Source organism: Nerophis ophidion, linkage group LG25, assembly GCF_033978795.1.
Source record: "Nerophis ophidion isolate RoL-2023_Sa linkage group LG25, RoL_Noph_v1.0, whole genome shotgun sequence".
Classification (NCBI taxonomy): domain Eukaryota; kingdom Metazoa; phylum Chordata; class Actinopteri; order Syngnathiformes; family Syngnathidae; genus Nerophis; species Nerophis ophidion.
Window position 1 is genome coordinate 13,458,275 of NC_084635.1, and position 23,152 is coordinate 13,481,426.

Here is a 23,152-nt window from a genome sequence, read left to right on the forward strand (position 1 = left end):
GTCAGTGTGAATGGGTGTGTGAATGGGCAAAAGTGGAAATACTGTCAAAGCGCTTTGGGCTCGTTAAAAAGGGGTAGAAAAGCGCTATACATGAACAACCCATTTACCATTTACCATCAAAACGATAGCAATTGCATGCACCCGAACACAGCCGCACATGATTTTGGTAGCAATCAAAGTGCCTGTGGTTTAGTTGACCATGATACATGATTCTGAACAACTGGCCCCCGGGCCATATGGTTAAGAAACACTGGAGTAATGCAAGCGCTACAATTCCAAATCAATTTGAGCCACTCTATTCTTAAAACACACACAGTTTAAGTGAACCAGCCCATCATGTTAAAACAACCACATTTTATGTAAAAATCCCTGCACTAAACTTCCTTCAGTCCATCCACACAGCACAAGTACTAAAAGATTATTGAGGCTACACGCTTTGCGTGCACTGAGCATTTTTCTCCTACCATGCAATAATGATCTCAAGAATCCTGCATGCAGCAGCACAGAGTATTGAGGATTCCATTTTAACTCACGGGCTACATCCTGTCGAGTAAAAGCTTTGATGCTGATCGGTGTATACATATTTCATCGAATTGAATTTTAACCAGTGTTTCCGATACATCAGCAGTCTCTAACCTTTTTTGCGCCACGGACCGGTTTAGTGGAGGCATTGTTTTCACAGACCGGCCTTTCACGTGCGGAAGACAAATATAGCAAAAATAAGTGCATGAGAACTACAACTCATCATAACACTGAATTAGCGGGAACCCCGGGCTTGTTTCTTTGCAATGAGATGGTTGGTTCCCAGGGACTGGGGACTGCTGATGGTAATCAGCCTATGGCTACAACCTGTCACATTTATCATTAATGTGTATTCTATCATGTCACAAAGTTATCACAAATACAACAAATGGCGACTGTGAGTTTTATCATGCAGCTATAAACAAGCTTATTGGTGTATCTAGTGTGACAAGTAATAGTTAGGTCAAGTAAAAAATATGGTTGTTAGTTAAATATTTTATGTTTCTGTGTGGCCCGGTAGCAAATGCGTCGCGGACTGGTGGTCGGGGACCCCTGCTATACATACATTTAGTTGTGGCGGTCCACTATGGATACATTTGGATTACCACAAATAGATTTGGTGCTATCTGTTCGCCGTTACTCATAAGCACATTAAAATGGGACTGTATGTGGATGTAGCTTGTCTTCGCATCACATGTACACACTGTACAAATGGCCTTGCAGGAGAGATCAGTCATGCCAATTTAGAGTTTAGGGGGAGTTTTTTGGAGATGGAGATATAAAACCACATATTGCTATTCTCAACGTGCATTGGGTCACAATCCAATACTTTATCAATAGATTATAGAACTAAACATGTTTTCAGCAAGTGACATTTAATTAACCTTATCATATTACATGTCATGATCCGCTACTCGGATCATGGCATATTCTGGTTTTGTTCTGTTTTGTATATCACATCCTGTTTGTTATTTGACTTCCTTAGTTCCTGGTGGCACTTCCTGTTTTGTTCCGTTGTCTAGTTACGTATTTGTGTCACCTGCCTTGTGTTTCTCACGCGCACCTGCTTTTTGATTGCTTCCTATTTAAGCCTGCCTTTGTTTGCCATTCGGCCTCGCAGTGTAAACTGGCTTTCTATGCAACAGGTGACGTCGCTATCCCCGATCGTGGTAAATATCTTTTGTACTTGTTAGCTTCCACGCTAATCCTTCGTTTGTACCTAGCTCACATGCTAGCGCTTTCTGTTCTTTCTAGCTCCCATGCTAGTTCTGTTTGTTTTGTGTATAGTGCCTATGTGCAAGTCTTTTTGTTCTTAGTCTATTTTTGTAGTCTTAAATAAATCATCATCCTTACCTTCACGCTGTGTCCATTCCGCAACTTCACCACGATGCCAGCAAAGCGTCACATTACATTTACAATTTGGTAGTATTTTTAGAAACTAGTTTATTAAAAGTGTGGTATTTAAAGCTACTTAGACTTTTGTTTTAACAAAATACTGTGGTCGGAACGCAATATTTGAACAAAAGCAAAAACCCCTTTTACATAATTTTCCCTTAAAGCCGTCCTTTGTGATGAGAACCAGAAAACAAATATTTATCTGATTGCTCTCGTATCATTTATATTCATATAATATACTGGGTATCGATCGTATCGACATCCGGATCAATCACCCCTACAATACATCGAAACTTTAGCGGTTCGCTTCTTGTGTCGTTCTGCTCAGTGTGTGTGTGTGTGTGTGTGTGTGTTGCATGCTTGCCATTTATTTTCCTCTAGTCCTCCATATTTGGAATAAACTTAATTAATTTTTAGTCATGATGGTGAGGATTAGTATCTTAGAAGTGGCTTCACATTGTGAATAGACGACGCATTTGTTGCAGTTTGCTCTCTAATTTGAGGCGGTGGTCTGGCAAGACACGCCTGGAATTCATGAAACTCTTGCACATGTGTAACAAGGAATATGGAAATGGAATTGTGTCTCCATGAATGCGTCCCTTTTAAAGGAATCTTTAAAAATGAGTACAATTTTAGCTGTGTAAGCAATAGGACACAGCTGTGGTAAATATGGGCTCAGCAGCTTATCAGCCGATCGCCATTTAGTTAAAAAAGATAAATACCAGCAATGATCCTGCTCTAATTTGTAAGCATATTTGTTTTGCTTTTAATGTTTTGTACTCACTTTTTGTCTCTCCCAGATCATCTAGAAAACCTGAAATGCACATGCCTAATGGATAATTATGCAAATTAAACTGCAACACCCCCACCACACCCAATGTGTGGACATCATCTCAAATCTTACTACAAACATTGCAGAGATACATTCTGTGCAGATGGATCTCACAGTCCAGTCACTGACATCTAACCAATCACTAACATGATTCCCTGTGGATGTTTTGCTAGAGTGAAAAGTATAAATGCACATTTTTTTGTAGCTGTAAGTGTTTTTATAGTTCATGCCTCAGCAGTTGGACGCGGGAATGTAAAGCGTGCTTCAATACTTCAAACCCTACATATCACGAAACGTAATAAATGCTGGCAAGAAAGTCAGGCTGCAGTGTCTATTTGAAGTCTCCTTGTTGACTTTGAATTACCAGTCAGCTCAAGTCTCAACTAATAAGCCTGAGTTGAGTGACATGTTTACATTGTAGGATGGATCTCCACGAGGGACTGGCTTGGGTTTATGTAATGCTGCTGACAGAGTGACACAGGTCCTACATATTTCATGAACATATTGCTCATGACAAACCAAGGATGAAAAGTCTGGGCTCCATGCGACGCACTACTTTTACTTATGATTAAAATGCTTAATCTATGTTTGGTACAGAGATAAGAGTAGTGAGATGGCTGATTTCTAACCACGCTCTGAATCACAATTACAATAAAGACTGTCCTACTTTTAAACAGCAAGAGATATGCAAACAATAATGTAGAACAATCTTACTGTTCCGGATAATTTTATAGTAATGAGGACATGATACAAAAGGTTCAAGCCACTCCTTTTTATTCATGCTTTTTACTGATTGTTAAACTGTTAGTTGTTTTTTTTTCAATTTTTTTATTGTGTTATTTTCTATTTCAATTATTGTATTATTTCTACTATTATTCTCTCAATGTTATGTTTTATTAATTTATTATTTGCATTTTATTTTTACATATATTTTGTAATATGTTTCCTGCTATTTTTTTTTTAGATGCCATTCATTTGAGTTATTCTCAATCCTCAGTGCCATACCGTGTTTTATTTCTGTCACTCGTGCTGTGTGAGTGTTTGTATGAGTTTGTTTTCATCTCTTTTTTTTCTGTAAAGCACTGTGTGTTGCCACTACAAATAAAGTTTGATTGGTTGACAAGAATATTACTTACAGCGACATACTTCTTTTTGCCAAAGAAGCACATGCCGATGTTGTTCCACAGAGGTGGGCTCTCAGGCACGGCACATGCTGCCACGCGGTACTTGTTCATGGCCACATCAAAGTCCCCGTGGGTCTGCATCATGCTGCCTGCAGCCAGGATGGCCTGCAAAATAAAAACAATCATTAGCGAGGTATTAGAGGAAGACGCGCCCTTTGATAAAGGATGAAAGATGAAGCAGATCTACCTGACAAGCAGTGTGACCTTTTAATTTTAAATGATTCAACGTGTTGCCATCAGCTAGATTGACAGAAAAACAAAGTGTGTGTGTGCGTGCGTGCATGTGTGTGTTAGCACGTACCTTATAATTGTTGGGGTCAAACGTGAGGGCATTTCCAAGGTGTTCAAAAGCTTTTTGGTATTTCCCAAGCTTCAAAAGAGGAACACATAACAATTTAGCTACCCCTTTTTGTACCTGCCACCAGAATATAATTGAAGAAATGTAACTAAAGCGCAAGGTCAGATATTAAACAATTTCACTTACAGAGAGAAAGAGGAGGCCGAGAGTTGTCAGGAGTTCTGTATTCTCTGGAGAGAATCTGTTGGGAGAATGAGACAATTCAAAAGGGCAACAATGCCTGCTATTGTCCATAATAACTCTTGTGCAAACATACTTAATATTCAGCGGATGATCTGATTGTTCAATCAAGATCTGATTCAGCATAATAGTGGCATATAAATTACAATACATACGGAATGGTAACGATGGGCCCCATCAGTATTTAAATCAAGCTCAGTGTGGTACATCTCATTTAAGTAATACCAGTATTGAAGCACTTGATTAATTCATTTACTGCCTCCAGGAGGGAGCAATAATGAGCTCCATGACATGGATATCATTTCCTTATTTACACTGACGCTTCATGTTTTAAATATTTAACATTTGAATAGGAGGAGGAAATGAACCAAGTTTATACAGAAGTAAAAAAGGCCCTCCAAGGAGAAAATGTAGGCTTGTTATAATTAGAACAGTTCGCATACTTGCAAGAGGGAAACATGTCTGAAACCCAAATCATTTTAGGTTTATACAAATATAATAGCATAATTACTAGACAAACGGTAGAAAATGGATGGATGGATACTAGCATAAAACGTTACCATGCTCAGGTTTTCGTCTGACCGTTTAGAACAAAAAACAAGGTACCATTTTTATGACTTTCGTTGAGTCATGTTTGTGGATGATATTATTCATCAAGATCATTCAAATCGATTGCAACTGGACTGTTTAGTTTGTTTTAGGAGACTTATTGCCTCCTATCTAAGTAGGCTTCATCAGTTCATGCTGATAGACTTAAATTGGTCAGATATAGTACAGCCGCTTTTTTCGGACTGAGATGTCCACATGGGAGAGAACAGTGTCTCCTTGTCGGGCTTTACCGATAACCAAAACATACTGATCAATACCTACTTTTCACACCACCCATTGGAACACAAACTGGGCGTTATCAGAACCCTACAGCACATAGCTGATAATGTTCCAAACATGCCAAAGACAAAGATCATAGGCATTTGAGGGGAGCCCTCAAAGCCTGTGGTTACCTCAGCCCAGGGGTCGGGAACCTTTTTGCTGAGAGAGCCATGAAAGCCAAATATTTTAAAATGTATTTCCGTGAGAGCCATATAATATTTTTTTTTAACACTGATTATAACTAAATACGTGCTTTTTTAAATAAGACCAATATTTTCAGAGTATATTAAGTCTCTCATTCTTTTTAATAACATTTTTATTTTGAAGCAGAACCAATAATAAATAAAATACTTGTAGAACAAGTGCGGTAGAAACACGGATGGATGGATTAAAATGCATGAGAATGTTTTATATGTTGAACGTTATTTTTAACACTGTGATTACCAGCAGAATTATTCATTACTTATCGTGTTAAGTAATGTCAGCTAAGATTAATCTGAGAGCCAGATGCAGTCATCAAAAGAGCCACATCTGGCTCTAGAGCCATAGGTTCCCTACCCCTGCCTCAGCCGGTCGTTTGTGAAAAGTACATCCAGTTCCAGAAGTAACAAAAACTGAGTGGATGAGGAGGAAAAAGTTGACAAAATATTGTCATTTTATACGTATCAGGTCTAACTGAGAAACTCAGGAGAATACTGTATTATACCAACACAACATCACTGTTCACTTAAAACCAGGCAACACCCTGAGACAGAGACTAGTACAACCTAAAGACTGGACACCACACACCCACAAATACAAACTGGTGTACAGAGGTGGGTAGAGTAGCCAGAAATTGTACTCAAGTAAGAGTACTGTTACTTTCGAAATTTATCACCAAGTAAAAGTAAAGTTGTCACCCAAATATTTACTTGAGTAAAGTAAAAAGTATGTTGTGAAAAAACTACTCAAGTACTGAGTAACTGATGAGTAACTTGTTCGTTTAATGACGGCAACAAGTGATGCACAAAACATAAAAATAGCAATGAACAAATTCAGAGCTAGTAATATCTCTTAAGCAACTAAAACAATAATATGTAATAAATAATATATATTTGGTTTTACAATGTATTGAAAAAAAATTTGAAAATTAAATTTAGCTTTGCAACCACATTATACTATTGGCTAAGTTTTATGTTCATAAATGTAAGTTTTTCAAAACCCGACCTGTTTTTTGTGCCTTTAAAAAAGATTTAGAACTCTACATTAAAACGCTCTACCTCTAACAACCAAAAAGCTGTGAAAACGATGATGCTGTGTTCCAAATTTAAGTTATTTACTGAGATTGAGTGAGCCTATGGCTTTGCACATTTTTTTTGCATTCTACTTTAGTTACTTTAAATTTACAACCCCCTCGCGCTGTTTTGTACGTTTTTCATACTGTTTTTGTCCTTACTTTGATTATTATTTTCAACTGTTTGTAAATGTTGAAATTTATAAATAAAGTGTGCAGTTAATCATGTGACCGCCTGGCTCTGTTTGATTGGTCCAACGTCACCAGTGACTGCATTTGATTGGTGAAACGCATGCATGTGATAGATCCTACTTTGAAGGTCTGTCTGACAAAACAAAACAAACAAAGTGTGCATTAACAGATCGGTAAAAATCAGTAGTGAGTAGCGAGCTAAATGTAGATAAATGGAGAGGAGTAAAAGCAGCGTTTCTTCTCTATAAATATACTCAAATACAAGTAAAAGTATGTTGCATTAAAACTACTCTTAGAAGTACAATTTATCCCAAAAGTTACTCAAGTAGATGTAACGGAGTAAATGTAGCGCGTTACTACCCACCTCTGCTGGTGTATGATACCCAGTGTAATGATGACTGCACTAATTCCTATATTGAGGAAACAAAACAACCACTCCAAACTCTTCAGGCCAAGACTCAAGTCTAACTGCACCTTAAGGAGAAACAGCACAGCTATGAAAAGAAAAATATACCACTTTTGGACAGGGAGAACAGATGCTACAAAAGAGGAGTGAAGGAAGCCATCTCTGTCAGGGTTGAAAAACTATCCCTGAACATAGGAGGTGGTCTGTGACACCACCTGTCTCCCACATACAACACCATCCTTTCAACCATTCCTAAAAGATTGTAATTTAGCCTTCAACAAATAACAGGAGTTAAAAACAATTTGACCACAGATTCTCCTTTGTGCCATTTGTTGACAAGTGAATAGAATGCTAAAGTGGGTGATTCCCACTATTTTGGATGATTCCGACTATTTTGAGAAGTCAGTGCTCGATCCACAGCAATCGTTCTGCCAAACAATACCTCAATGATAACTCGGGGAAATTACACTTCAATAACTGTTGTTGGCTTTGACAAAAGAATTGCTCGTTTGCATTTCAACAGTTGTTTTTCTCACTACGATAGGGCGAAACCATCCTTGCCCAGGCACACTCTCCTGGTATTGGAGTATAAATATTTGTGGTTTTGGCACCAGTCGCTAGACTAGATCTGACCAATTTAAGTCTAAGACTAGATCTGACCAATCGGAGTCTGAGGCTAGATCAGATCAATCTAAGTTAATTAGCATGAACTGATGTTAAGCGGTAGTAAATGGATGGATGATGAAGCCTACTTCGAAGGGAGGCGAAACATCTAAGAGAAACCAAACAGTCCAGTTGCCATTGATGGATTGCCCTGATATTTTTGTTGAGTCATTTTTAGTCCAAGCCACACACTGACTACTCTTAAAACATTCAAGTTTTATTTAGTTGTGCTTTTTTGAGAATATTAATTGTTTCTAAAATGTGAGGGCTGCAGTATATTTTGTGAGACACATTGCAGTTTTACAACTTAGTGACTGATTTTTAGCGTTGTCAACAGGTGTTTTTAATACAAAGTCCAAAATTGAGCTCAACTTGAACTTACTCCACTGCCCTCTTGTAAACATCAATGGCCTTGTCGGTGTCGCCGGCCAGTAAATGAACCTTCCCTAGCATCAGTGAGGTCTTGTCGTGTTTGTTTAACTGGAGAGCAATGTTGAGCTGCTCTTCAGCCTGAGAGACAAAGAAAAGCGCAAATTATTTGGGGACGGTTACAATCCGTGCTTAAAAACGGTTGATTTCATCAGCATACTCACATGTTTGAAGTCTTTGATGAAGAAATAGCACACTCCCAAATTGTGACTGATCTCCTGAAAGTAAGGAAAACTCATATTTGACATGGGACATAACATTTGAAAGGATCATTCCAACCCAGCACGTGTGAAATTGTGTGCACATTTGTCGTGAATGGGTGTTGCTAGTCGGGATGGGTACCTTTTACATTTGAACCAATACGGTACCAATTCCCGGTATCTGGGAATCCATATAGGTACCCAACAGTATCAGTTTTCAATACTTTTGTGCGCGTTAATAAATGTTAATTGTGTAATAAACATTTTTTGTAACATTAAAAAATGAGCTGATTGTGATAACTGTGCTATCCTGTTGTTAAACTTTGTTTTCTCATTACATTTCTGAGTCTCAATTGCAAGTATTAGACAGTAGACATCCAGTTGCAATTCCAAGACGTTAGATGGCAGTTGCCTTGCTAACAAGTAGTCTTTGACAATAATTTGAATGTGCCAGTCATTTTTTGGGTGAGTCTATAAAGTGTCTGTACTGTATAAGCCTGAGATACTAAGATTTTAATACCACGCGCTAAACAGCGTGTGCAATCTATAAATTTGCGTATATCACCGGGCGTGTTGCGGGTGATCTACGAACACTGGGTGTACAATTCGAAATCGGCGCAAACCCCCTTTTTTAAATGAGGATTTTGTGTGTACTATACATTCATGACATCACCACGGAGACATTCGATCATTTACTGAGCGTTCATGTTATCTTATCTGTGGCGTTTGCTGTGTTTTCAAACATGCAGGAGACATATACCACTTTTATGGTAATTTTAGACACAGTCCAAAGTGCCTCTACAACGGAACCCACTTGTTTTTCAGTGCTCAAGGTGCGCACATGAAAGAGGCTTCACTTGCTGGTGCTGAAGTCGCAAAATATGCATACTTTAAGAAAAAATACGCAAATAGGAGATATGGCAACATATATTATAAATGAAAAAAAAAAAAAAAACGGCGGCAGACACCAAAGGCATCAGTTAAATTAGTTTTAATCAGCACCTTAAATCACCTAGCATGCAGTGTAAAATTATAAAAAGATGTTGTTGGATAGACAATATGTCTGTGCAGAAATATGTTTTTTTCTGACGGACCGTCAAAATATGTTGGCACACACACATATGATTGAGGATTCTCTGAGAATCGTCAGTCTTTGCAGCACGAGCACCAAGTGTGTGCCAATCTGAACAGGTTATGAGTGATGATAAATCTCTCATCACTGTATAACACATTTGCATCTTCTCCCAATATTGTGGGCGTTTTGATGATCAGCATATATTCTGTGTAGGATTTAAGACAGAGATGCAAAATGTATTGCATAAGTTTATTAGATTACAGTTGTGATCAAAATTATTCAACCCTCACACAATTTTGGTGTTTTAGCAAGTTGGATATTTATTCCGTATTTTGTTTATAGTCATATCAAATAAATATGTGTCAAATAGACAAATGCAACTTAAATTGTAACACTGTATTTTCCAAAATACCAAAAAAGGACATTTTTCTTAATATCTCATTGACTAAATTTTTCAACCCCCTAGTTAAATGCATCTTTAGTACTTAGTAGAACACCCTTTGGCAGAAATGACATCCTTCAAACGTGATACATAACCGGACCCAAGCTTCTTGCAACCATCTACAGGTATTTTAGCCCATTCCTCTTGGGCAAAGGCCTCCAGTTCATTCATATTCTTGGGCTTGCGTGCTGCAACTGCCTTCTTCAAGTCCCACCACAGCTTTTCTATAGGATTATGGTCTGGCGACTGTGAAGGCCACTACAGAGTCTTCCAGCCCTTCTTCTGCAACCACTCTGATGTTGATTTGGAGGTATGCTTGGGATCCGTGTCCAACGTCTCCCAAGCCTTAGCTTCGTCACTGACTTCATGACATTTGCAGCTAATATATCCTGGTAGGAAATAGAATTCATGATGCCTTGAACGCGCTGGAGATTCCCGGTACCTGAGGCAGAGAAACAGCCCCAGAGCATGATTGACCCCCCACCATGCTTAAAAGTAGGCAAGGTGTTCTTCTCTTTGTAAGCTTAATTTTTTCTCCTCCAAAAATAACGTTGATTCATAGGCCCAAAGAGTTCAACTTTTGTCTCATCACTCCATAGAACTGTTTCCCAAAACCTTTAGGGTTTGTCCGGATGATTTTTGGCATACTGGAGTCCATTTATCTTGTGCCTGGTAGTCAGAAGTGGGGTGCACCTGGGAGTTCTGGCATGGAGGCCTTCATCTCGTAGTGCGCGCCTTATTGTCTGGGACGAAACCTGCATTCCCCCCTCTGCAATGTCTTGTTGTAGTTCCTCAACGGTTACCCGTGGGTTTTTCACCACTGTACGCTTCAAATACCGGACAGCAGTTGCACACAGCATCCTCTTTCTACCACGCCCAGGTAGTTTCCACTGTGCCTTTTAGCTTTAAACTTGCGAATTATGCTCCCAACTGTGTCTCTTGGAATGTGTAATGTCTTTGCTATTTTCTTATATCCATATCCTTTCTTATGAAGAGAAATGACCTCCTCTCTTGACTTCTTTGACCACTCCTTGGACTTCACCATGTTGCAAATACACCATTGACCATCTACAAGAAGCTGAGCGTCACAGTCTTTTTCAATCAGTTTAATTGTTGCTCGTTATGGTTCTAATCACATCTACAGGTGTTTTCAACACCTGATTGAAAAGACCTTATTAAAATTCTGTTCTTAAGAGTTATGATCTTCAAGGGGTTGAATAATTTTGACAATGAGATATTAAGAGAAATGACACTGTTTGGTATGTTACAAAATATAAATTTGTAATTCAAGTTGCATTTGTCTATTTAATGCATCTTTTTTTGATATGACTATAAACAAAATACGGAATAAATGTCCTACTTGCTAAAACACCAAAATTGTGTGGGGGTTGAATAATTTTGATGACAACTGTAGCTTTGCGTGTGCAATCAGATTTGCATATGTTTTAGTAAACGCAAACCTTCAGTAAGTCAGGCCCTGAGTATTGTATTTATCACACACCAGGTGTTTGAGTGCAATATGCATTTTAGTTGTAGCATTCATTACTAAATTTGGAAGTGTTGAAATCGCCATGTAAAATCGCTAATGCTAATAAGTAGCATGTATATGGAAAAGCCAATGTAATTTACCATCAAGCTAAAGCATTTTGGAAAAGTAGAGACTTATTTTACATCGAGTGCTTGTTGATTTTGGAAATTGCAACAATACCTAGAGTCTGATGTGAATGCCTCTTGAGTGCTTGTTTTCTTGCCCAGAGTTTGAGGCGGTGTTTAGTCTGCAACTGGACATGATGTCATGGGCAACAAAGGTATCAAAAAATATTGCAGCATTTGTTTTTATGTAAATTGATACCCGGTAGTACCAGCAAAATTTGGTCAGTGCCTATAAAGTAACGATTTCGGTACCCATCCCTAGTTGCGAGAAGAGTGTTTTCATTCTGTAAGCAAGCATTTGGGTTTTTAATAAAGATTGTTTAGTGCATTACAAAAAAGGAGCCTTAAAATTTCATGCTGTGAAGTTCATGGATCTGGCTCAACAAACTGTAGATACACATCACTGTAAAACGGATCTGAATAGTTTGGCAAGCCTAATGGTGCAGATGTTCTTTGATAAAACAGGGTTCAACTGGCGGTGAGTGTAGTCATTTCTATTCAAATATGGGGAGAGTATATTGAAAGAAAAGTGTTGCAATGGTTGCCAAACCCTTATGAATCTTGACAACAAATAGTGTGTAGCACTATCTACAAGAAAAAGTATTACATTAAAGTAAGTGTCTGTTTTGTGGTACCCAGTCTTTCTGGTTGAGCCTTGCAGCTTCATTGTAGAATTCAATGGCTGCTTTGTGCTTTCCCAATAAAAATCTGCAAGAAAAACAATAATCCTTGTGAACGTTGCCATCTTAAACCGAGCATTTTTTCAACTTTTCTGACAGCCCTGGTTGAACTTCTAAATCTTTCCCTGTAAGTATGAAGTAATGCTGAATTCAAACTCACAGAGATCTGGCCACTTGCTTCAGATTGTCAGCGCTGCTGGGATTAAGGATGGCACAGCTCTGAAACAGCTCAAGGGATTGTTGGATCTTGCCCTCGAGACGCAAGATTAGTGCTGTGCCAAGAAGTATAAAGACAAACAAAAAAAACTTTAATTGCACATTAAATATCTTAGGAACAGCAAGAGGTCCAAAGAGGAGCATGTCAGCACATCTTATGGACCAAGTTCCACAGATAGCTCATTTAAAGCTGCTTGTGTTAAGATCCAGCTCACCTTGAACATATATGGCATATTCACACATTCCATTACTCTCCTGAAGCTGCTCTTTGATTATTGCCTATGCAGAGAGGATGGAAAAGTGAATTCAAGAGTAAAATGGTGATTTAGGGAGAGAAATAGTGTTATGAGGGCTACCTTACAAGGCCTAATAAAGTGAATCGAACCACAATAGGTATGCAAGAAATGTTCATCATCACTGATGAGTCAATGTAAATACTGAGACAGTACACATGCGCACTTAGAAAAATCAGTATATCTAAGAAAATGTCGGACATTTTAGGAGTACAAGTGTCTCCCATACATTAATTTATTTGTGGCGCACCGGAATGAATACAGCATGGCCGCCATGGCGCTGCGCTCTTTCATACTGTAGTTGCTGCGTTTTTCTTTGTTTCTTGCATTGAACAAAGAGCATAGTCTACAGAGTCAAATTTGTTGTCTTACACGTAACTTACTTATGTACTTAAGCTGATTCTGATCTTAATGACCACAAATAGTTTTTATGCAACTTACTAGCTTTCGCTCATAAACAAATTACAATAGGATTGCCTATAAATGTAACTTGTCGTCCCAACTCGATACTGTTGATTAAATGTTAATTAGGCATCTCAACACAGGAAGGGAACGTTTTATTTTTTAAATGTTGCCTAACATTCACAATACCTATGTGGGACAAGAACACATTTTTTTCTCATTTTTATTCATTCTAATTTGCAAAATACAGCTAGTTCGAGGTGTTTCACAATGCACATAATAGTGTAATCTATTGCGCCCATAAAAACCCACTTGAAAACACATAAAAACCACCAACAATACGCCATTTCCGTCTTGTGACCAGAATATTAACCAAGTTTTAACAATATTGTTTTTATAAGTTGCTAACGCCAACAAACAACTGATCATCAGAGAGAGGTAGCTAGCTTTATGCAGCTATTGACGCACTTAAATGCTGCATCGCCTCTGGTGAAAGTCAATTTTAGATTATAAATCCTGCATTCCATTTGTAGAGGGCTGCGTGCATGAACAAAAAAGTTGGTAAACTTTGACATTCAGCTTAGACCCGAGATGGCAAGAAAGACACCAAAAGACGCTTGTTTGGGCCCACCTTTTACATTAAAGAGGAAGATATGAACATCCCATCAGTCAGCATCCCAGTGAGAGCAGACATTGTACAGAAAGTGATTTTTTTTATTGTGATTTTTTTTTTTTTTTTGCCAATAGCAGTACTGCTACTTTCCACTCATATTCAGGCTTAAAAAGACAAGGTTCTGGATCATCATTTGTCATAAAAGCAGTCTTTATTGTCTCTACTGAAGCCTGTCATTAGTGGTAGTTGCTGTTGTAGGAAATAGCGAATGTTGTGATGCGTCTGTGGAATTAATTCTCCGCCGTAGGCTTCAAATGATCAAAATACATAAATATTATATGTTATGAATGTGCCTCTAACTAAATTACATATATACTTACAGCGTGCATATAAAACAATGATAGAGGTTTTTGAATGTTTTTTAGAGCGCTTTAAAGGCAGAATAGAGGGACCATTGACTCCATTGTTAGCAGAATTGCAAACGTTTGTTTACGAGTTGGTAGTGCATTAAAAAAAAGTGTTCTTATCTTACACAGGGATTGTGAAGGACAGATACAATTCCCCAAAAAGTGCAGTTCCCCTTTAAGTCGAGGGGGAGAATTCCGCGCGGCCAGAATCCATGCAACTGTGCAGATGTTTCCATTGATGCACATTGGAGAATAGAACCCTCGGTTTGCCAGATAATTTAGAAGAAGCACGAGGAAGAATCAGTGTTGCCAACTTAGCAAGTTGTACTTAGCGGCTATTCAAAGCCTTCTAGATTCTGTTTTTCTAAAAAGGTGAAACAAATCTAACGACTTTTTTCTGGTCTCATTGGAGACTTTTGGAAACTAACACAAAAGCATAATTCACTCTTTTCAGCCTTGTCCGTGGCATAAAAAACAAAAAATGAGACTAAAAAAAGTTAATTAAGTTAATTCCTGTTTTTGCTTTTCATTTTTCTTTGTCGGTCTCCCAACGTGTCCATAAAAACGACATGCACATATGTCATGGTCAATTATGCTAACTGGCTAGCTGCACTACCACAACTACATTGCAGCCCTGTGGGAAAAACGCGATAAAGAAAGCAATTAAAGGCCTACTGAAACCCACTACTACCGACCACGCAGTCTGATAGTTTATATATCAATGATGAAATATTAACATTGCAACACATGCCAATACGACCTTTTTAGTTGACTAAATTGCAATTTTAAATTTCCCGCGAAGTGTCGTGTTGAAAACGTCGCGTTATGATGATGCGTGCATTTGACGTCACCGGTTGTAGCGGACATTATTTTCCAGCCCGATCCAAGCTATAAATAGTGCGCTTTAATCGCATGATTACACAGTATTCTGGACATCTGTGTTGCTGAATCTTTTGCAATTTGTTCAATTAAAAATGGATAAGTCAAAGTAGAAAGATGGAGGTGGGAAGGTTTAGCCTTTAGCAACACAAACACACGGTGTTTCCTTGTTTAAAATTCCCGAAGATGAAGCTTTACTATGGATCAGAGCGATCAAGCGAACATGGATCCCGACTACATGTCAACCGGCAGTTTTCGGTGAGAAAATGGTGGTAATAAGTCGCCTCTTAGCGAAGACATCAGCGGAGCTTCCGTCCTGCTGCAGCTGCCGTGACTTCCCAAAGAGACTCTGGCGTCAACATACCCAAGGCCACACCCCTCCGACTTTCAGGTACTATTTAATCTCACTAAAACACTAGCAACACAATAGGCAGATAAGGTATTTCCCAGAGTTATCCAAGTAAATTTGTCTAATAACATCTGAATCGTTCTCACTGCAATCGCCTGTTTTTGTTTTTTGTTAAACTTTTTTTTCTAGTCCTTCACTCTAAATTTCCTCATCCACGACTCTTTCATCCTCGCTCAAATGAATGGGGAAATTGTCGCTTTCTCGGTCCGAATAGCTCTAGCTGCTAAACAATGTGAGGATGTGAGGAGCCCTACAACCCGTGACGTCACGCGCACATCGTCTGCTACTTCTGGTAAAGGCAAGGCTTTTTTATTAGCGACCAAAAGTTGCAAACTTTCTCGTCGATGTTCTCTACTAAATCCTTTCAGCAAAAATATGGCAATATCGCAAAATGATCAAGTATGACACATAGAATGGACCTGCTATCCCCGTTTAAATAAGAAAATCTAATTTCAGTAGGCCTTTAAAGGCTCTGGAAGTTTTGCAGTTCATTTTTTGAATCGAGCGTGAACCAGTAGTTCACAATATTGAACTTTTTGACAAATTTTCCCATTTTAAAAATATTGAAATTGGGGATTTTATTAGCTGCAAGCTATAATCATGAACATTAATAAATTAAGAAACATAAGTCTTAAAATATATCACTTAGTGTGTAAAAATCAATAAATATGAGTTTTACTTTTGGAACGACAAAACCTAGCTTTCAATAATATTATAATTGACTGAGATGCACCTGTATAAGGCAAACCATACCAAAACTGCCTTACCTTACAGATTTCATAGTCTTTACGTATATAGTGCTGGTGAATCAGCCAATTCTTTCTCTCCATAATAGGGAGCTCTGGAGCTGAAAGAAAGAATACGATTAAAGGACTAGAATTGTGAAAGAAGATCCAAACCATTTTCCATTGATGTCTTTGTCGACGGCTGACTGATTCATCCTTGGAGTGAGCACCTTTTTGCAGACATTAATACATTGCTGAGCCAGAGCCGTTCGGCCAACCGCCAGTCTCAGCTTGTAAGCGTTTTTTTTCCCCGCCGCTCGCTCTATTTGAGACCATTTTCAATTCATACGCTTCTAATTTGTGTGATGAATAAATCATCCACCACCCTTGTGAAGGCAATCTGACAATTAGCATACTGCTGATGGTAACTCAGCGTTAATAATCTACAATCAACCCACCAGCTACGTTGAAAATATTGCCTCATAATGCATTATTTCATTTCAAGGGTCTTTTAATGCTTCAGCAGGTAGAGTAAAACTGCTCGTTGCCTGGGCAACAATGTCTCTCACAAGTCAGGCGCTCGTGAAAGAACACACAGGGAAAATACCGGGCTGGATAAAAGAGCAACCGTTATTAGAAATGGTAAAGTACCCACAAAAAGTGGGCACTTTACCATAGTCTTTCCAGTGAAGGGCATTCTTTGCCTTAGAAGCAAACATGTATAATTAATATTCAAAGAAATGTTGCGCCGACTACCATCCTTCCAAGTCTAAAAATAAGATTAGTGAATTAGTGAAAAATAAGATTTAGCAATGTGAAAAGAAGTGCTCAGTTTCAAGTCTATGGGGTGCTGAATGTAAAAATTCAATCACAACCAGTTGACACGCTTGCTTGAGATCTGATGTAAAGAGTATATTTTCAGTGAACTAAGAAGATCAAAACTGAAGCATAGTGAGTGCAAAGTCAACATTTGACCAAGGGTTCAACTCCAGCAATTGGCAATATGCACCCCTATTTTTTTGTTAATTTTCAATCTTCCATCTTCATTCCTTTTCTTCACAGCATGGCATCAAATATATGACTGTGTCTTTGCGTGCTGAAAGGCATGGGAATAGTGGGATATTTTGATATTTTTTATAGCTTTACACTTGGCGAGACATTTAGAATTAACGTTTTCAAAAATATGCATTTTCTGCCATTTTCGGGTTTTGTCGGCACTCCTGATGAGGTTTTGAGACATTTCCTACAACTACAGCACCAGTATTGTGCTGCTGAAGCAAGTCCGTTCTTTCGAATTTTTGCATAAGGGCCCCCCCTTACGACATTTTAGCGAAAATAAGTTTTTCAAAAATGTTCATTTTCTGCCATTTTCGGGTTTTGTCGGCACTCCTGATGAGGTTTTGAGACATTTCCTACAACAACAGCACCAGTAATGTGCTGCTGAAGCGAGTCCGTTTTTTTGAATTTTTGCATAAGGGCCCCCCCTTACAACATTTTAGCGAAAAAAAGTTTTCCAAAAATATGCATTTTCTGCCATTTTCAGGTTTTGTCGGCACACCTGATGAGGTTTTGAGACATTTCCAACAATTACATCACCAGTATTGTGCTGCTGAAGCAAGCCCGTTTTTTCGAATTTTCGCGAAAGGAACCCCCCTTACGACTTTTTAGCGAAAATAAGTTTCCCAAAAATTTGCATTTTCGGCCATTTTCGGCACTCCTGATGAGGTTTTGAGACATTTCCTACAACTACAGCACCAGTATTGTGCGGCTAAAGCGAGTCCGTTTTTTGGAATTTTTGCGTAATGGCCCCCCTTACAACATTTTGGCGAAAAAAAGGTTTCGAAAAATATGCATTTTCTGCCATTTTCAGGTTTTGTCGGCACTCCTGGTGAGGTTTTGAGACATTTCCTACAACTACAGCACCAGTATTGTGCTGCTGAAGCAAGTCTGTTTTTTCGAATTTTTGCGTTGGGCCCCCCTTACGACTTTTTAGCAAAAATACGTTTTCCAAAAATATGCATTTTCTGCCATTTTCAGCACTCCCGATGAGGTTTTGAGACATTTCCTATAACTGCAGCACCAGTATTGTGCTGCTGATGCAAGTCCGTTCTTTCGAATTTTTGCATAAGGGCCCCCCCTTACGACATTTAAGCGAAAATACGTTTTTCAAAAATTTTCATTTTCTGCCATTTTCGGGTTTCGTCGGCACTTCTGATGAGGTTATGAGACATTTCCTACAACAACAGCACCAGTATTGTGCTGCTGAAGCGAGTCCGTTTTTTTGAATTTTTGCGTAAGGGCCCCCCTTACAACATTTTGGCGAAGAAAAGGTTTCCAAAAATATGCATTTTCTGCCATTTTCGGGTTTTTTCAGCACTCCCGATGAGGTTTTGAGACATTTCCTATAACTACAGCACCAGTATTGTGCTGCTGAAGCAAGTCCGTTCTTTCGAATTTTTGCGTATGGGCCCCCCTTACAACATTTTGGCGAAAAAAAGGTTTCCAAAAATATGCATTTTCTGCCATTTTCGGGTTTTGTCGGCACTCCTGATGAGGTTTTGAGACATTTCCTACAACTACAGCACCAGTATTGTGCTGCTGAAGCAAGTCCGTTCTTTCGAATTTTTGCATAAGGGCCCCCCCTTACGACATTTTAGCGAAAATAAGTTTTTCAAAAATGTTCATTTTCTGCCATTTTCGGGTTTTGTCGGCACTCCTGATGAGGTTTTGAGACATTTCCTACAACAACAGCACCAGTAATGTGCTGCTGAAGCGAGTCCGTTTTTTTGAATTTTTGCATAAGGGCCCCCCCTTACAACATTTTAGCGAAAAAAAGTTTTCCAAAAATATGCATTTTCTGCCATTTTCAGGTTTTGTCGGCACACCTGATGAGGTTTTGAGACATTTCCAACAATTACATCACCAGTATTGTGCTGCTGAAGCAAGCCCGTTTTTTCGAATTTTCGCGAAAGGAACCCCCCTTACGACTTTTTAGCGAAAATAAGTTTCCCAAAAATTTGCATTTTCGGCCATTTTCGGCACTCCTGATGAGGTTTTGAGACATTTCCTACAACTACAGCACCAGTATTGTGCGGCTAAAGCGAGTCCGTTTTTTGGAATTTTTGTGTAATGGCCCCCCTTACAACATTTTGGCGAAAAAAAGGTTTCGAAAAATATGCATTTTCTGCCATTTTCAGGTTTTGTCGGCACTCCTGGTGAGGTTTTGAGACATTTCCTACAACTACAGCACCAGTATTGTGCTGCTGAAGCAAGTCTGTTTTTTCGAATTTTTGCGTAGGGCCCCCCTTACGACTTTTTAGCAAAAATACGTTTTCCAAAAATATGCATTTTCTGCCATTTTCAGCACTCCCGATGAGGTTTTGAGACATTTCCTATAACTGCAGCACCAGTATTGTGCTGCTGATGCAAGTCCGTTCTTTCGAATTTTTGCATAAGGGCCCCCCCCCCTTACGACATTTTAGCGAAAATACGTTTTTCAAAAATTTTCATTTTCTGCCATTTTCGGGTTTCGTCGGCACTTCTGATGAGGTTATGAGACATTTCCTACAACAACAGCACCAGTATTGTGCTGCTGAAGCGAGTCCGTTTTTTTGAATTTTTGCGTAAGGGCCCCCCTTACAACATTTTGGCGAAGAAAAGGTTTCCAAAAATATGCATTTTCTGCCATTTTCGGGTTTTTTCAGCACTCCCGATGAGGTTTTGAGACATTTCCTATAACTACAGCACCAGTATTGTGCTGCTGAAGCAAGTCCGTTCTTTCGAATTTTTGCGTATGGGCCCCCCTTACAACATTTTGGCGAAAAAAAGGTTTCCAAAAATATGCATTTTCTGCCATTTTCGGGTTTTGTCAGCACTCCTGATGAGGTTTTGAGACATTTCCTACAACTACAGCACCAGTATTGTGCTGCTGAAGCAAGTCCGTTCTTTCAAATTTTTGCGTAAGGGCCCCCCTTGCAACATTTTGGCGAAAAAAAGATTTCCAAAAATATGCATTTTCTGCCATTTTCAGGTTTTGTCGGCACTCCTGATGAGGTTTTGAGACATTTCCTATAACTACAGCACCAGTATTGTGCTGCTGAAGCAAGTCCGTTCTTTCGAATTTTTGCGTAAGGGCCCCCCTTACGACATTTTACCGAAAATAAGTTTTTCAAAAATTTTCATTTTCTGCCATTTTCGAGTTTTGTCGGCACTGCTGATGAGGTTTTGAGACATTTCCTATAACTACAGCACCAGTATTGTGCTGCTGAAGCAAGTCCGTTCTTTCGAATTTTTGCGTAAGGGCCCCCCTTACGACTTTTTAGCGAAAATAAGTTTTCCAAAAATATGCATTTTCTGCCATTTTTGGGTTTTGTCAGCACTCCTGATGAGGTTTTGAGACATTTCCTATAACTACAGCACCAGTATTGTGCTGCTGAAGCAAGTCCGTTCTTTCGAATTTTTGTGTAAGGGCCCCCCCTTACGACTTTTTAGCGAAAATAAGTTTTCCAAAAATATGCATTTTCTGCCATTTTCGGGTTTTGTCAGCACTCCTGATGAGGTTTTGAGACATTTCCTATAACTACAGCACCAGCAATGTGCTGCTGAAGCAAGTCCGTTCTTTCGAATTTTTGCGTAAGGGCCCCCCTCTTACGACATTTTAGCGAAAATAAGTTTTTCAAAAATTTTCATTTTCTGCCATTTTCGGGTTTTGTCGGCACTCCTGATGAGGTTTTGAGACATTTCCTATAACTACAGCACCAGTAATGTGCTGCTGAAGCAAGTCCGTTTTTTCGAATTTTTGCGTAAGGGCCCCCCCTTATGACTTTTTAGCGAAAATAAATTTTCCCAAAAAATGCATTTTCTGCCATTTTCGGGTTTTGTCTGCACTGATGATGAGGTTTTGAGACATTTCTTTCAATTTTAAATTCGACATTACACCTAACATTGATATTAAGATTTTAAATGTAGATATGACATTTATATTTTGATTTTAAATTTAATATTTAGATTTAACATTTATATACATCTTACCATCCATCCATTTCCTACCGCTTGTCTCTTTCAGGGACGCGGGGGGTGCTGGAGCCTATATCAGCTGCACATGGGCGGAAGGCATGGTATTTGATATTTAGATTTAACATTTATATACATCTTACCATCCATCCATTTCCTACCGCTTGTCTCTTTCAGGGACGCGGGGGGTGCTGGAGCCTATATCAGCTGCACATGGGCGGAAGGCATGGTACACCCTGGACATGTCGCCACCTCATCACAGGGCCAACACAGATGGACAACAACATTCACACTCACATTATTCAACATTTAGATTTAAGATTTGCATTTAACATTTATATTTGTATTTAACATTTATATTTGAAATTTAGATTTAACATTTCATATTTATATTCATCCCTTTTTCTACCGCTTATTCCTAACATTTATAATTACATTCAATGGAATATTTGGATTCAACACATTTTTTTTCAACATTTATGTTCAAAATGTAACATTTATCTTGAACATGTATATTTAACATTTATAATAGACATTTCTGCGATGAGGTGGCGACTTGTCCCGGGTGTACGTCGCCTTCCGCCCAAATGCAGCTGAGATAGGTTCCAGCACCCACTGCGACCCCGAAAGGGACGAGCCGTAGAAAATGGATGGATATGGAGATTTAACATGTATAATTACAATTAACATTTATGTTTAACATTTATAATTAGATTCAACATTGATATTTAAAGTTAACATTTAGATTTAGATTTCATATTTATATTCGCTTTTTCCCCTGCGATGTGATGGGGACTCGAATGAAGCTGGGGTAGGCTCCAGTCATCCCCGAGACCCCGAGAGGGACAAGTGGTGGAAATGGATGGATGGATGGATTTGCCATTTAATTTATACACCAAATGTGAAGAAAATGTACTAAATATGAGAAAAAGTGAGCTAAATATCCAAAATATACCAGCTAGAAAAGTGTGATTACATTGTGACCCTCTTCACCCCATACAAATCTGCCACAGACATCTAGTAGTAACATTAATGGACTGCTTGTGTAAGAATAGTGTGAATTACACTAAAGCTCCCCTCTTTCTTTAAGCAACGCTACTTGGATTTGACACTAAAAATGGGGTTTCTTCCAAGTCCTTTACGGAAATCCTCCCCAGCTTCAAACACCACTCAGTTGGGTCAAGATTGGGAATGGTCCTATTTAGAGTGACCTAATCCGCTTTCTTCCTGCTGAGCCCACAATCGTATTCTTGTCTCGGGCTTTCAGATGTGGCGCTGCAGCTCCCAAAATTGGGCGGAGTCAGTTGCATATATTTCACACGTATTCCTTCAAGTATGAATAGATAAGAGTTGCCGGGAAAGAGGGCACAGCATGGGGTCTACTAAAAATAGTCCTGCAGAAAAACTTTCTCCCAAACATGGCGCAGTTGTTATATTTGATCAGTCTAATGTGTGTGCGTGTGCTCCGCCTGTCTACTAATAGGGAAGAGGAGCAGACGAGCGTCATGCTGAGATCAGAAGACACACTGGAGAACTGCTGGAAAGTATGATCAAGTAAAAGTCAAGTTGCACCAGAAAAACTCATGACATTGCATTTCTGTCTTTAATTCTCGTTTGTAATTAAGAGATTTTTGTTCCAAATGCAGCCGCCGTTTTATTTCTGAACGTCACAGAAATGGCAAAGCATTTAAATAGCTATAACTTTATTTCAGCGCTGTACTTTTGAGCTTGCTGTGATTTTTATTTCACACAAGACTGTTGGTCATTAAAAGAAAAGGCATTTCTTTGGAAATCAACTACAGTGGTACCTCAACTTAAGAGTGTTTTGAGACAAGCGCTGT

General features: G+C 38.9%; 1 protein-coding gene across 1 annotated transcript in view; it reads right to left on the minus strand.

Annotated features, from left to right (window-relative positions):
• Window positions 1-23,152, minus strand: part of bbs4 (Bardet-Biedl syndrome 4) — a 48,406-nt gene that overhangs the window by 12,577 nt on the left and 12,677 nt on the right. The window contains exons 3-11 of the mRNA XM_061887071.1: window positions 16,341-16,420; window positions 12,786-12,849; window positions 12,515-12,626; window positions 12,310-12,382; window positions 8,469-8,522; window positions 8,258-8,385; window positions 4,418-4,472; window positions 4,235-4,303; window positions 3,886-4,038 (exon numbers count right to left, since the gene is read on the minus strand). Of these exons, the coding sequence (XP_061743055.1) occupies window positions 3,886-4,038; window positions 4,235-4,303; window positions 4,418-4,472; window positions 8,258-8,385; window positions 8,469-8,522; window positions 12,310-12,382; window positions 12,515-12,626; window positions 12,786-12,849; window positions 16,341-16,420 (788 nt within the window). The remainder of the gene's footprint in view (window positions 1-3,885; window positions 4,039-4,234; window positions 4,304-4,417; window positions 4,473-8,257; window positions 8,386-8,468; window positions 8,523-12,309; window positions 12,383-12,514; window positions 12,627-12,785; window positions 12,850-16,340; window positions 16,421-23,152) is intronic.